At 45.8% G+C, this 16,047-nt stretch overlaps 1 protein-coding gene across 2 annotated transcripts in view; it reads left to right on the top strand.

Moving 5' to 3' along the window:
- SHQ1 (SHQ1, H/ACA ribonucleoprotein assembly factor) overlaps positions 1-16,047 on the top strand; it is a 63,989-nt gene that overhangs the window by 12,819 nt on the left and 35,123 nt on the right. For both annotated transcript variants that reach the window (XM_075834045.1, XM_075834043.1), the window contains 3 exons: positions 6,679-6,791; positions 9,672-9,826; positions 11,464-11,517. In XM_075834045.1, the coding sequence (XP_075690160.1) occupies positions 6,679-6,791; positions 9,672-9,826; positions 11,464-11,517 (322 nt within the window). The remainder of the gene's footprint in view (positions 1-6,678; positions 6,792-9,671; positions 9,827-11,463; positions 11,518-16,047) is intronic.

Here is a 16,047-nt window from a genome sequence, read left to right as displayed (position 1 = left end):
CTTAATGCCCAAGTGGGCGTGTTTTTACTTTCAACCAAGTGGGCGTTGTACAGAGGAGTGTATGACGCTGACCAATCAGCATCATGCACTCCTCTCCATTCATTTACACAGCAGAATCGCGTTCTTACTAGAACATGATCTGCAGCCACATACACAGCGATTCTGCTTGATTAACATTAATTAAGTGTCCTGATAATGAATACACATGACCTCCAGCCTGGACGTCATGTGTACTCAGAATCCTGACACTTCTGACTCTTTTCTGTGAGATTTACAGCAAGGGAAACGAAATCTCGTTTACCTCTGTGATCTCGCGAGATTTCGTATCCGTTGCTGGAATCTCACAGAAAAGAGTCAGAAGTGTCAGGATTCTGAATACACATGACGTCCAGGCTGGATGGTCATGTGTATTCATTATCAGGACACTGGATTAACGTTAATCAAGCAGAATCGCTGTGTATGTGGCTGCAGATCATGTTCTAGTAAGAACGCGATTCTGCTGTGTAAATGAATGGAGAGGAGTGCATGATGCCGATTGGTCAGCGTCATACACTCCTCTGTACAATGCCCACTTGGTCGAAAGTAAAAATACGCCCACTTGGGCATTAAGCAACTCATTAGCATAAACCAAAATCGCTCCTAACGTTATGAAAATAGATCGTTTTTTAAAATAAAAAGCATTTCTGTCACCTACATTACAGCGCCGATCACATTATATAGGAGACAGGGCACTTAAAGAGGCTCTGTCACCATATTATAAGTAACTCATTAGCATAAAATTAATATAGGTCATTACGCCGTCAAAAATGATAATTTTTCTAAATAAAAAACACTGCTGTAAATGAACATTAAAGCGCCAATCACATCATGTACAAGATAGGCCGCTTATAATGTAGTGACAGCCTCTTTAATCAGTCGCTTGTTTGCTTATCATATGAGTTAATTTAGTCATTTACTTGTTTGCTCATTTACTCGCTCATTCATTTTATCATTTATTTAGTGAGTCAGTCAATTGTTTGCTTATTTTCCTATATTAATGCTGTCGGCGGGTCAGGCTCTGGTTCCCGCGGGTCAGGCTCTGGTTCCCGCGGGTCAGGCTCTGGTTCCCGCGGGTCAGGCTCTGGTTCCCGCGGGTCAGGCTCTGGTTCCCGCGGGTCAGGCTCTGGTTCCCGCGGGTCAGGCTCTGGTTCCCGCGGGTCAGGCTCTGGTTCCCGTATTTGCTTAATCACTAGCCAGTCACTCGGCCGTTTAGCCAGTCACTCGGCCGTTTAGCCAGTCACTCGGCCGTTTAGCCAGTCACTCGGCCGTTTAGCCAGTCACTCGGCCGTTTAGCCAGTCACTCGGCCGTTTAGCCAGTCACTCGGCCGTTTAGCCAGTCACTCGGCCGTTTAGCCAGTCACTCGGCCGTTTAGCCAGTCACTCGGCCGTTTAGCCAGTCACTCGGCCGTTTAGCCAGTCACTCGGCCGTTTAGCCAGTCACTCGGCCGTTTAGCCAGTCACTCGGCCGTTTAGCCAGTCACTCGGCCGTTTAGCCAGTCACTCGGCCGTTTAGCCAGTCACTCGGCCGTTTAGCCAGTCACTCGGCCGTTTAGCCAGTCACTCGGCCGTTTAGCCAGTCACTCGGCCGTTTATGAATGAATGAATGAATGAAGGACTTAGTGAGTGAATGACTCATTTACTTATTCAGATATTGTCATTCACGTGTTTTCTCATTCACTCACGAAGTCCATTCATTCACTCGTACACGCACACTCTCACACAGTCACTTGTTCTTTCCGCTCTCTATTTTGCCCACTCCTTCTCCCCCTCACGTCCGTGAATAATAACCCTCATCCTGTCTGTATATTGTGTGCGCTCTTGTTGCCGCTGCCTCGGTCCTCCTCCTCGCCTCCCGCCTTTTATCTCCCTCATCCTAGTATTATCCTTCCTCCGTCCTCAGCGTCACTATGGCTACAGTGCTCCATTCTGTCGTCTGAAGCCTGAAAATGGTGTTACGCTAAGCTCTGCCTACATCCCGATCCCTCGGAGAGAGCGCTGTCCATCTATCACTTTACTGGGCTCCGGCCCAGCTCAGCAATCCTGCACAAGCCTGCCTGGCTCAGTCTAATCTGCTTGATGAACACCAGAGGAATTCTCTGCAGTTGCCGCTGACATCATTCATTCATCCATCAGCCGGAGCCAACTGGCTGCTCTCCTACCGCTGCTTGTTTTTCTATTTTTATTGCAATGATGCTTATCTATTAAGGGGAGGGGGGATTTAAAGGTACCTGGGACCTCCGTGCCCTGAGACAGAACGCAATAAAGCGTATTCATTGCTTTGCTATTAAATATACATCAATTCCTAGAAATTTTTCCTTTCCTTAAAGCGATATCGCCACTTTTGGTGTATTGGGCAATTGCCTAAATAGTCATTCCCTGTAATGTTATCGTTGGATTCCCTTCATTTACTAATGTGACCCAATCCAGTAATAAATAGGAAGGTCTGCAGAAAATTGTGGATCTTCCATCACCGCTTGATAGGTGCCATCGGTAAAATACAGGAGCAAGATATATCTTCACAGCGGCTAGGGCTGGGCAATTAATAGAAAAATAACCGAAATGCAGAGCGATCAACCGACATCATCTTGTGCGTTTCGGTTTCTTCAATTATTTTTTCCTTTTTTTCCTCTGTATCTCCGGACACAAATACGGTTGAATCCAATGGTAGAGCAGTGAGACCTAAGCTCTACCATTCACTATGTATCGCCGGACGCTCCTGGTTCAGCGCAGACAGGCATGAGGCTGTGATGTCATCGCGTCTGACTGCGCCGAGCCACACAAACCGTAGGAGCAGAGGGATCTCCACTCGTTGTTGGAATGGGGTTAGGAGAGCATGTATATTAGGCGCTATTGGGGCTGTGTGGGTGCAGCTGTGGGGCATTATACAGTGTGGGGGGCAGCTATAGGGGCATTATACTGTGTGGAGGGCAGATATAGGGGCATTATACTGTGTGGAGGGCAGATATAGGGGCATTATACTGTGTGAAGGGCAGATATAGGGGCATTATACTGTGTGGAGGGCAGATATAGGGGCATTATACTGTGTGGAGGGAAGCTATAGGGGCATTATACTGTGTGGAGGGCAGCTATAGGGGCATTATACTGTGTGGAGGGCAGCTATAGGGGCATTATACTGTGTGGAGGGCAGATATAGGGGCATTATACTGTGTGGAGGGCAGATATAGGGGCATTATACTGTGTGGAGGGCAGATATAGGGGCATTATACTGTGTGGAGGGCAGATATAGGGGCATTATACTGTGTGAAGGGCAGATATAGGGGCATTATACTGTGTGGAGGGCAGATATAGGGGCATTATACTGTGTGAAGGGCAGATATAGGGGCATTATACTGTGTGGAGGGAAGCTATAGGGGCATTATACTGTGTGGAGGGCAGCTATAGGGGCATTATACTGTGTGGAGGGCAGCTATAGGGGCATTATACTGTGTGGAGGGCAGATATAGGGGCATTATACTGTGTGGAGGGCAGATATAGGGGCATTATACTGTGTGGAGGGCAGATATAGGGGCATTATACTGTGTGGAGGGCAGATATAGGGGCATTATACTGTGTGAAGGGCAGATATAGGGGCATTATACTGTGTGGAGGGCAGATATAGGGGCATTATACTGTGTGAAGGGCAGATATAGGGGCATTATACTGCGTGGGGGCAGATATAGGGGCATTATACTGTGTGGAGGGAAGCTATAGGGGCATTATACTGTGTGGAGGGCAGATATAGGGGCATTATACTGTGTGGAGGGCAGATATAGGGGCATTATACTGTGTGAAGGGCAGCTATAGGGGAATTATACTGTGGAGGGCAGATATAGGGGCATTATACTGTGTTGAGGGCAGATATAGGGGCATTATACTGTGTGGAGGGCAGCTATAGGGGCATTATACTGTGTGGAGGGCAGCTATAGGGGCATTATACTGTGTGGAGGGCAGATATAGGGGCATTATACTGTGTGGAGGGCAGATATAGGGGCATTATACTGTGTGAAGGGCAGATATAGGGGCATTATACTGTGTGGAGGGCAGATATAGGGGCATTATACTGTGGAGGGAAGCTATAGGGGCATTATACTGTGTGGAAGGCAGCTATAGGGGCATTCTACTGTGTGGAGGGGAGCTATAGGGGCATTATACTGTGTGGAGGCAGCTATAGGGACATTATACTGTGTGGAGGCAGCTATAGGGACATTATACTGTGTGGAGGCAGCTATAGGGACATTATACTGTGTGGAGGGGAGCTATAGGGGCATTATACTGTGTGGAGGCAGCTATAGGGGCATTATACTGTGTGGAGGCAGCTATAGGGACATTATACTGTGTGGAGGCAGCTATAGGGACATTATACTGTGTGGAGGCAGCTATAGGGGCATTATACTGTGTGGAGGGCAGCTATAGGGGCATTATACTTTGTGGGGACCACTATAGGGGCATTATACTGTGTGGAGGGCAGCTATAGGGGCATTATACTTTGTGGGGACAGTGTCAGGGGTATATTATATACCATAGGCTCAGGGGATAAATATGCAATGGCGTGGCATGCAGAAAGGGTGTGGCCTAAATAATCGTTCATTAACCGTAATCGCGGTCACATTTTCAATTAATCGTGATTTTGATTTAGGTCATAATCGCCCAGCCCTGACAGCGGCTCTTTTCCACTGACGGCACCTAAAGGGCAGCGGCAAAAAATAGACGTGTGGCATAAAAATAGTAAAATAATAAACTTTCTAATATAGTTACCTTATAAATTCTGCGCCGGATCTTCTCGCCAATCTACTTGGTCCCCCACCATTTATTGTTTGCAAAGCGGTGTTATAACGGGTCGTCAATAGATATGGGGCATGTGACCACAGCGACCAATCACCACTCACTTCGGTGATGTTTTGCACAGTGACATCACATCCGCAGAAAAATCCCTCGAAGGCCCCTGAAGAGTAATTCTAATAATATTATATTAGGGAATTGCAGGTTGTGCAATTCCCTAATATTATCCTTAAAGAGGCGCGGTCCGCTCTCATGACAGGTGTGTGTGAATACTTGTATTGTATGCAGTTTGCTACACATACAAATTCAAAGTCGGAACTTCTTTTAAAAGGGGGTCAATCGCAGAGGAACGCTTCATTTCTGCCACGTGCTGCTGCTATTTCTGACCCCTTTATTTTTGCGCCACCCTACATACATACATACATACATACATACATACATACATACATACATACATACATACATACATACATACATACATACATAACTGAGGGGTTGTATGAGATACGAAAACCAGGTCTGCTTTTTTGTTTCTAGAAAGCTCTGCACACTTGCTAGTGGACTGTGTCTGGCATCGTAGTATTCACTTGAATGGGCTGAGCTGCAATACCAGTTGCAGCCTGTAGGTAAGAGTGGCGCTGTTTCGGCAGATAGAGTCCAGAGGTCTGTATCTCTACAGAAGTCTTCCTCCGTTAATAAAACCTTCTTCAAATGGAGATGAATCTTAAATGGAGATGAATCTCTTCTCCATTTATTCTCCAGGAAGGAAATAATTTGGATTCGCTGCCAATCTCGACCCCTGGTGATTCGATTCTACAGTCCAGTGGCTGATTATCAATTCCCAGTGTCTGGTTTTTCATTCCAGAACTCGCTGTCAATCGTTTTTATGGTTGTCTGGAGTAACAGGCAGCGGCAGGGTTTCTGAGAGCGCTCGGTATCAGATGGCACTTTTAACTGATGCTGTTCTCCACCTGGGAAAGCACTGGTAGTGATGGAGCTGGCGGCGGGCGCATTGTAGTAATAGGAGCTAGATGTCTGTAGAGAGCGATTCGCCGTTCACTTTTATGTGTCGCCACGTTCGGCTTCGTTAACTCTTTCCTGCTGCTTGGATTTCAGACTATTTTATTGCTGAATTCTGGATGGTCTGGAAATTTCAGATTAAAAGCAGCCATAAAGATAACATTGAAATGTAATTTCCCCTTTAAAAAAAAGTTGACACTCCGCTTTCCCAGAACTTTAAAAAACATATCCGAATCCCATCACCCACACATGTACATATTGCTGCATAACTAGCCGGATGGGCTTGCAAGGAGTTTTGGAAAGTTGACCACCCCGTTGCTCTCCGAAATGCTTATAGCTGAGAAATAGATCAATATGACACCTGATCAGCAAACGCAGATTGTATTAGAACATTAACTAGGCCGATCTGTCATTTAAAGGACCATCCCGGGCAGGACTGATAATTTGCTATACCTAGTGCAGGGCTTGAGGGGTGGGGCATCTTACCGGGATTCTTTGGTGCTTCCGTGTGTCATGCTCCGCCCCCACAGGCTCTTCATTAGGTATAACAGTGTATCAGTTTTGCATTGAGTTCTCCTTTAAGACTGGGTGACGGCTGCTGTGTGAGCGGTAATGGCAGCCTTATTAGTTGTTACCCTGACTCACGGACTTGTATGTACTGGTGATTGTTTTGATCAGGGGAGTGGGGGGGGGTTTGGGGGGGTGCCGCCGGCGGTGAACCCTTTCCATACACATGACGATGATGAGTGTCACCTCGCATGTGTTTAAGGTCAGCCGCAATGATCACGTATAGACTGTTCCGTGCCTGACAGACTAATTTATTCCGTGTTTTCCTGCCAGAGCGGATCTCTTTGAGGACGACAACATTCAACACTTGCTGAAGTATAAGCCGTGGTGGGTGGAGGGGCAGAGCGGGGCGAGCAGTTCGTCAGCGGAGAGTCAGGACATCAGAGGTGAGACGTATTCATATCCCATCTTTCAAGTCATCTTCAGGACATTTCTAGAACAGCTGCTCCATGATGGAGACGATTGATTTCAGCCACCTGGAGATTAATCAGGAGAAGCATGTGATCTGTAAATCTAGCCATAGACATTATTTCTTGCCGATTTCCCTCACGGGAATTCTGCCGATAATCTAATGTCTATAGGGACTGACAAATGGTACCCACAATGCCAGGGGAAACAAGAATCCTACAGGTAGTATTTCAATCTGTGTAATCCCATGGTCTCTCTCTGAGATAAGCGGCGCCAAATTATCAGGAAGCTGTTTACATCCTTTTACCTATTGAAATGAAAAGTACTCTGGAGCCACCATGTTTATTGCGGAGTCTGCGATCTTGAGCTATGTTCACACATGTATTGTGGCTTCCGTTCAGGGAGCCACAATGCTCTGCTGAGTCCGTTGTACGGCCGGTACCACCGACAGCCCCGACAGACCCCTCTGATTTGAGGTTCCGTCAGGTTCCGGTGTACATGAAGCGTTATTCTTTCCGCTAAATCTGAAAGCATTGCCAACGTAGCCTCTGGCGGCAGCGTGAAGCGAGCTTTAACCCCTTAGTGACCAGCCCATTTTAGGCCCCAATGACCAAGCTATTTTATTCGTTTTTCTATAGTCGCATTCAAAGAGCTATAGCTTTTTTATTTTTTCGTCTACATAGCTGTATGAGGACTTGTTTTTTGCGGGATTAGTTGTGCTTTTTAATGGCACCATTTTTGGGTACATATAATTTTTATATTAACTTTTATTAACCTTTTTGGGGGGGATTATAAAAAAAACCTGAAATTCCGCCATAGTTCTATGCGTTTTTAAATTGACGCTGTTCACTATGCGACGTAAATAACATGTTACCTTTATTCTATGGGTCGGTACGATTACGGCGATACCACATATGTGGAGGTTTTTTTATGTTTTACGACTTTTGCACAATAAAAACACTTTTGAACTAAAATTATTTGCTTTTGCATCGTCGCTTTCCAAGAGCCGTAATTTTTTTATTTTTCCATCAATGTAGTGATTTTTTGGGCTTGTTTTCTGCGGGACGAGACGTAGTTTTGATTGGTACTGTTTTGGGGTGCATGGTACTTATTGATTCATTTTTATTATGACTTTTTTGGGGGGCAATGGAAAAAAATTGCAATTTCGCCATGGTTTTTTGCGTTTTTTTTTTACGGTGTTCACTTTGCGGTTTAAATTACCTATTAACTTTATTAATGGAGTCATTACGGTCGCGGCGATACCACATATGTGTACTTTTTTTTTTTTTTTTTTACACTTTTACTAAATAAAACCACTTTTTATGGAAAAAAATGGTTTTATTTATTTTTTTACTGTACTTTTTATTAATAATATTTATTTCACTTTGATGACTGATTTTATTAGTCCCACTAGGGGACTTTACTGTGCGATCTTCAGATCGCTGCTGTAATGCTTTGGTATACTTCGTATACCAGAGCATTATTGCCTGTCAGTGTAAATCTGACAGGCAATCTGTTAGGACGTGCCTCCGGCGCGTCCTAACAGGAATATGTCCAGGGCAGACGTGGGGGCTTTTATCAAGCCCCCGGCTGCCATGACACCCCATCGGAGACCCGCGATTTCATTCGCGGGCCGCCGATGGGTGACAGAGGGAGCGCACTCCCTCTGTAAACAAAGTTAAATGCCGCGGTCGCTATTGACGGCGGCATTTAACGGGTTAAACGGCCGCGATCGAAGTAAACTTCGATCGCGGGCGTTGGAGCAGGAGCTCAGCTGTCATCAGACAGCAGAGCCCCGGCTCCTGCCTGCACGGGAGACCCGTGCAGGACTTAGACTAGGCTGACGTGAAAAGGCGTCAGCCTAGCCTAAAGCCCATTAGTGAATCACGTGAAAAGGCGTATTGGTGGTCACTAAGGGGTTAAAGCCCTTTTACACCAGCCAATGATCGAGCATGTGAACGCACATTCCCGCTCATTGCCCTGTGTAAACAGGACGTCGATCAGCCGATGAACAAACGCGTCGATCGCCTTGTTTATGCGGCCATTAAAATGGCCACTAGTTGGCAGCAGATCTCAATGTGTAAACAGGGAGATGTGCTGCCGACTTCATGGCTGAGTGATCGTAGGAACGATTACGGCTCCTCGTGAAAAGGGCAAACGATCGCCGATGGACGAGCGATCTCGTCGATCGGCGCTCGTTTTCACTGCTCATAACGGGGTCCTTTTACACTGCAAGATAAATTGTCCATAACAACCACCGATTGACAATATATAGCAAGTCATTTGGCGCGTGTTTTTCTTGCATTTATATGTTACAATAATCATAAGATTTTTTTCATGGATGCGCTCGATGGTTTTCTCCCTCGCTTACGGTTTTATTTTACAAGCTACAGGCAGATGCCTCTTACACGAGGGGCTGTGCTGACGACAAACGTTCATTTCTATGTCCGAATAAAAGATGCGATCAACAAACGAGAGAATTATTGTTTGTCGGACGATCGCTGGACATGTTTACACTGGGCAATGATTGTGACTGAGTTGTGCTAAGAGTTCTCGGAGGTTACTTCTGTGTCGGGGAAAGCTGGGTGGCAGCTGATATGCCCCCATTATGACTAATAACAGCTAGTGCCATCCAAATTTCCCAGGTTGCTAAGCAACAAATATGCAGTTTTACAGGGATATATCACCCGCTTCCAGTCAGGGCTCTAGGAAAGCTGGATGACAACCCTTCTGGAAGTAGAACTGGTGACCATATTGGTTTCACCCAGCTTTCCAACATACAGATTTTAATACGTGAATCGAATTTTCACAAAAGTCGACTCCAGACCTAATCCTCATTTTTATTTTCTCCCTCTCAGTGACATTTACAGAGAAAGAGAAGGAACAGCTGAGAAAATTCACAAACAAGTCGTATTTATTGAATAAGAAAGCGGAGGAGCCGGTGTACCTGAGCCTGATCGATCTGCTCCTGGCTTACTGCTACGAGGTCCGCGTTACCGAAGGAGAGAGAAATGTAAGTGGATTTTTTTTTTTTTCTCTCTGGCTCAGTTTTCTGTCTGGAGAATACTCCTGCCAAGAGGATTCTGCTGTAATAGTCTTCTATTGTGAGCCTCGCGCCTCCTCTCCTGACAGGCGAGGCGCGCAGACAGCGAGCGAGGAATAATCTGACAGGTGAAAAATGAGTCCCACTCGTTCAGAGGATAAGGCTGAAGGCTGCTGTTAGAAGTATTTTGCAGTAGATTTAGCAGATAGCGAGGAGCAATTCCGCCCATTCTGGCATCGCTGTCTGCCTCACGAATTGCCCGGCGGCACGAAACGGAAAAATATCTCACAGCAAAACTGTGTTGTGTATAAATGATATTGATGCTTTGTATCGGCTCTGCACATCATGTTCTGGCTGCAGGCAGTGAAGATGTTTTTTGCAGGATGAGTTAGGGGAATGCATATTTGGCTTAGTCTCTTTTAGTCTGGGTATTCCTGCTTTCTCCATCAGTCCAAAATACTTACATTACTTATCCTGTACTGATCCTGAGTTTCAGCCCGTATTATACTCCGGAGCTGCACTCACTATTCTGCTGGTGGAGTCACTGTGTACAAAGATTACATTACTTATCCTGTACTGATCCTGAGCTACATCCTGTATTATACTCCAGAGCTGCACTCACTCTTCTGCTGGTGGAGTCACTGTGTACATACATTACATTACTTATCCTGCACTGATCCTGAGTTACATCCTGTATTATACTCTAGAGCAGCACTCACTATTCTGCTGGTGGAGTCACTATGTACATGCATTACATTGCTTATTCTGTCCTGAGTTAGATCGTGTATTATACTCCACCAGCAGAATAGTGAGTGCAGTTCTGGAGTATAATACAGGATGTAACTCAGGACAGGATAAGCAATGTAATGTATGTACACAGTGACTCCACCAGCAGAATAGTGAGTGCAGCTCTGGAGTCGCTGTGTAAATACATCACATTACTTATCCTGTACTGATCCTGAGTTACATGCTGTATTATACTCCAGAGCTGCACTCACTATTCTGCTGGTGGAGTCACTGTGTACATACATGACTTATCCTGTACTGATCCTGAGTTACATCCTGTATTATACTCCAGAGCTGCACTCACTATTCTGCTGGTGGAGTCACTGTGTACATACATTACATTACTTATCTTGTACTGATCCTGAGTTACATCCTGTATTATACTCCAGAGCTGCATTCACAATTCTGCACACTTTACAACTCAATGCTCCCAGCAATCCTTGCTTGTTAAGTGTTTGCATTTGATTTTGTATATGTAATATACATCCTAGTAGCTGCAGTCTTTACACCAGTACAGTAATCTCATGTACAAGAAACTTTGGAGGTGGACGCAATTTCCTATTAATCGCTCTCCAGCTCTAAAATACACATGCAGGGGTTCAATTAAACGCTCCCCCCCCCCCCCCCATATCTACAGAATACAGACATCTAAAGAGAAATATGGGAATTGCTGTATTGTTGGGACGCTCCCACGGCTAAGGGTGGACTTCACTATAAAGTAGGGATTTTTTAAGCAATTTCCTAACCTTTTTATTTAGGTCCCCCCAATGTGAACCCACAGCGTGTGTGATATGATTACTTTTTATGTTTTTGTGACGCAGGTTGAGTCTGCGTGGAACATAAGAAAGTTGAGTGCTACCCTTAGCTGGTTTGAGGTGAGTTGTGTACTTTATACTAGTTTTTTTTGTGTGTACATAATATATATATATCACAGGTAATGCTTTGGTCCCCATTACTTTAGCAAGTCACACCTGCCCATCTCTGCATCACACTATGGAAGTCTGAGTCTAACCCAGTCCTAAAAATCCAGAAATACTGCAGACGCGTTCCACCCCTTTTATTCGATGTTCTTGATATATACAATGTGTTATTTCACAGCGGGAGCGCAGCAGTATTGAGAAGAGGATTGGCCCATATCGATTTATTCTGTTGTATATTAACCTCCAGTGACCTCCTTGGTGGCAGCATTGCTTTCTCAATGGTTATCCACTCCTCATTGGAAAATAGTAGGAAGCCGTTTACTCCACACTAGATGCAAATCGGCACATGTAGGCGGATACGGCGTTTACCAGACTGTCAGGCCAGTTTTTACCCCCAGTGCCTGCCTTGAAATGAATGGAAGCCCTAATAGGATGAGTTGACATTGCTAATTCTCAGTCCCTACTCCACTATGGTTAAAAGTCCCTAGAGAGGAATGTTGAGTACCACACGTAAGCTTTTATTGTTTAGGGTCTGCTTATTTCCAGAAATGGCGCCACTCTTGGGCATGGGCTGTGTCTGGTATTGCAGTTCAGCACCCAATCAGGTCAATGAAGCTGAGCTGCAGTACCAGGCACTACCATGGACAAGAGTGGCGACATTTCTGGAAAGAGACAGACCTTTTTTTTTTTTTCTCTAATACCTATTAATCCCTTTAATTGTTTTCCACTGCAGTGGAAGTGAGGAGCGTCCGTGATGGGGTTAATGTGGATATGTGACAAATGAATGTATAAATTTGGCATTCAGACTTTCAAGCTGCTTGAGTCCGTTCCAGCAATAATAATATCGTGTTTCGGCAATAGGAAAGACGTGTGACCACCGGCGCTGCATCTGCTGGCTGTAGAAATATCAACACGTCTGTCAGATCGAGTGCTTTTTTTTATTTTCGTGCTTTGGTTGGCGACAAAAATAGTGGATGCAAAAACCCAACGTTCCGAAATATCCTGTGAGTGCATGACTTTATCCAGAGAACATATTCTGTATGTGTTTCAGGCGAGGAGCATTGGGGGCTGAGTGACGACCAATATGGCTGCCATGACATGAGGCTAATTGTTATTTTATTTTGGATGCATTGGAGCAAAAAAACCAGAACAGTTGGTTGCAAAAGTGTTCACATCCTTTAAGGGTATGTTCACACTGAGTATTTTGGGGGAGGAATATCTGCCTCAAAATTCCGTTTGGAACTTTGAGGCAGATTTTCCTCTCCCTGCACGCCGATTTTCGCGGCGATTTTCGCGCCGTTTTTCGCCCGCGGCCATTGAGAGCCGCGGGCATAAAACAGCGCGAAATACGCTTTCTCTGCCTCCCATTGAAGTCAATGGGAGGTCAGAGGCGGAAACGCCCGAAGATAGGGCATGTCGCTTCTTTTTCCCGCGAGGCAGTTTTACTGCTCGCGGGAAAAAGACGCCGACGCCTCCCATTGAAATCAATGGGAGGCGTTCTCGGGCCGTTTTTGCCGAGTTTTGCGATGCGGTATCCGCGTCAAAGAACTCTGCAAAACACCCCGTGTGAACATAGCCTAAAGGGTAACTAAACTTTGCAAACACTTCTGACATGTCATAGTGACGTGTCAGAAGTCTTGATCGGTGGGGGTCCTTCACCGATCGCTAAAACAAAGCGGCAGAAGCACTCTGGTGTGCGCTGAGCCACTTAGTTTCTGATCAGCTTTTCTCGGAAAGCCGAGCGGTTGGTGTACGGTTGATGTATCGGTGGGTATCTCCGTGCTCGGACCCCCACTGATCAAAACTTCTGACATGTCACTATGACATGTCAGAAGTGTTTTGAATGTTTAGTTACCCTATAAAGGGTTTGTCCCAAGATTAAATGTTATCCCCTAACCACAGGATAGATGATAACATGTTGGTTGATGGGGGTCCGACTGCTAGGACACCCACTGATCGTGAGAAAGGGGGCCCATTCCTCCGATAGAATGGAGCGGCAGGTCGAGCATGTGTACAGCGCTCAGCTATCTCCGGCAGTGTCATAGAGAATGAATGAAGCAGCAGGGCACATAACCTCAACGGGGACCCCCTTTCTCCGATTGGTGGTGATCCCAGTCAGGGCCGGCATTAGGTTGGATGTCGCCCTGTGCGGGACTCTCTATTGTCGCCCCCTGCACAAACCAAAAATTAACCACACATATAGACACGCTGGAACATATATACTGTACATACATAAAGACAGACATTTAGACATACAGGCAAATATACAGACACACATCTGGAATATATACATACAGGTAAATACATAGACGTACAGACACATATATGCACACACACCGGCAGATAAATACACAGACGGGCATATACAAATACATAAAAGGCACATATATACAAGCACAAAGACACATTCACATACAGGCCCATATATACCCAGTACAGATAATGTCGTAGATTTCATGTGCAGCCCTATGTAACACCACAGATAACACACAGTAATAACTGAGTACAGATAATGTCGTAGATGATAACCATAAACACACACACACACACACACACACACACACACACACACACACGGCAGCAGGGTATATAGGAGGCAGCACAGATATCTTTGTTTTATCCATTCTACTTTAATATTGGACACACACTTTTTCAAAGAGACATAAGCGCGCACACACACACACACACACACACACACACACACACACACACACACACACCTACCTCTCCATGCTGACAGGATCACAGGCTTCGTGCAGGACGGGCTGTGGGCGGAGCTTCCTTTTCTCTGCTCCTCCGCTTAGTTACTCAGTGTGTGTGTAATGAAGAACAGAGTAGAGGCAGAACCCAGTGGCGCCCCCTACATGCTTGGAGGAAGCAGCGCCCTGTGCTTTCAGACAGCTCGCACACCCCCAAGGCCGGCTCTGGTCCCAGTGGTCGGACCCACACCGATCAACATGTTATCGCCTATCCTATAACCTTTAATCTTGGGACAACCCCTTTAATGTCCTAATGAGGTTAAAGGGGTATTCCCAGAATCAAGGATAGGTGATAAGTGTCTGATCGCTGGGAACCCCACCGATCACTAGAACGGGGGACTTAAACCCCAGTTCTTCTTTAATGCAGCCCTCGCAGTAGGAGGAGCTTGAATAGAGCGGAGGACGAGCATGTGCGTTGCTGCGCCAGTAAACGTCACTAACTGAAACGGTCACTTACTGTGTTCTACTGTCTTCATCAGTCCCTTAGACTTTGAGTGGAGCGGCACCGTGCATGCTCGACCTCTGCTTCATTCAAAGTGATCGGTGGGGTCCCAATGATAAGACACATAGGGACGCAGCATATGGGTACAATAGCACCCACTGAAATCTTTCCTCATAAAGGTGCATATAGGGCTGTAACGTGTGCCCCATTGACCGGGGGTTTTGGGCACATTCTATTAGATAATCTGATAGATGCGCTTGTGTTATCTCGTCACCTTAGTTGATCGTGGCTTTTTTTACCATTGTGATTTCCTTGTATAACATCTGCAGTATAGTTTTCATAACTCCGTCCTTCCTGGTGCTGATGCCAGTCCTGTAGCTCTGCTGTTATCCATGTGCTCCTGGCACTGTGCCATCTCTTTGGTGGGATTATCAAAGTGCGATCTTATCTGTGCCCGGAGCGACACTTGCACAGTATGTGATAGACCTTATTGTGCTTTGAAATCCTGCCAGAGGAATCCCCAATGTGCAGCCGCGTGCAGAATGCGTGTGACTCGGGGATGTCTCCTTTTGATGCTTAGAACCTGACAATAAAAAGGAACATTGTAGATTGTGATAGATTACATTTTTTTCTTATCCACATTGTTCCTTTTCATAGAGATGAATGCAAAAAATAGAATGTGAGCGATATCCAGAAAAACACTTGCAGTCCAAGTCCTTTAGTCCGGCATCTCATTCATGGCGGCCCGGCATACGTGAAAATAGTCTGAAAAGCTGGATCTGCCTGACGATCTGGAATTTTCAGAAACCGCGTGAAAGGGTTATATGTGAATTTCTATCTTTAGGTTGGGCCTTTAATGTATGACCGGCGGGGATCTTCAGCAGTAAGAAGTCATGGATGTGATATGTTGTCCCTCTCAGCCATTAAGCTGGATTATTAGCATTACGTCTGTTAGTACCTGCGAATGCAAGTGGAGGGAGGGGTGGTGATTGTTAACGAGCTGCGGTAGATTCCCAGAGCCATGGATTGGGGCATATTAGTTTGCAGTAATGTTGCCTCTGCTCGGTCTCGGCTGAAAACCACCGGGCAGTTTGCACTCGCATCTATAAAGCTATTGACCGCTATAGGGAGCAGAAGATTGGCACACAACAGACTCCTGTGCCCGGAGGTATTGCTTTCCTCTAGGACTACAAAGCCACTTTAAACTATAGGCTTCCCGTCACACAGCCTAATGACAACATTCTGACTACCATCAGCCACCACTAGGGGGAGCTTAAGAGCTAA

Source organism: Rhinoderma darwinii, chromosome 7 (genome assembly GCF_050947455.1).
Source record: "Rhinoderma darwinii isolate aRhiDar2 chromosome 7, aRhiDar2.hap1, whole genome shotgun sequence".
Lineage (NCBI taxonomy): Eukaryota > Metazoa > Chordata > Amphibia > Anura > Rhinodermatidae > Rhinoderma > Rhinoderma darwinii.
Note: the sequence above shows the minus strand (reverse complement) of the source record. Positions and strands in the feature narration are given on the sequence as shown.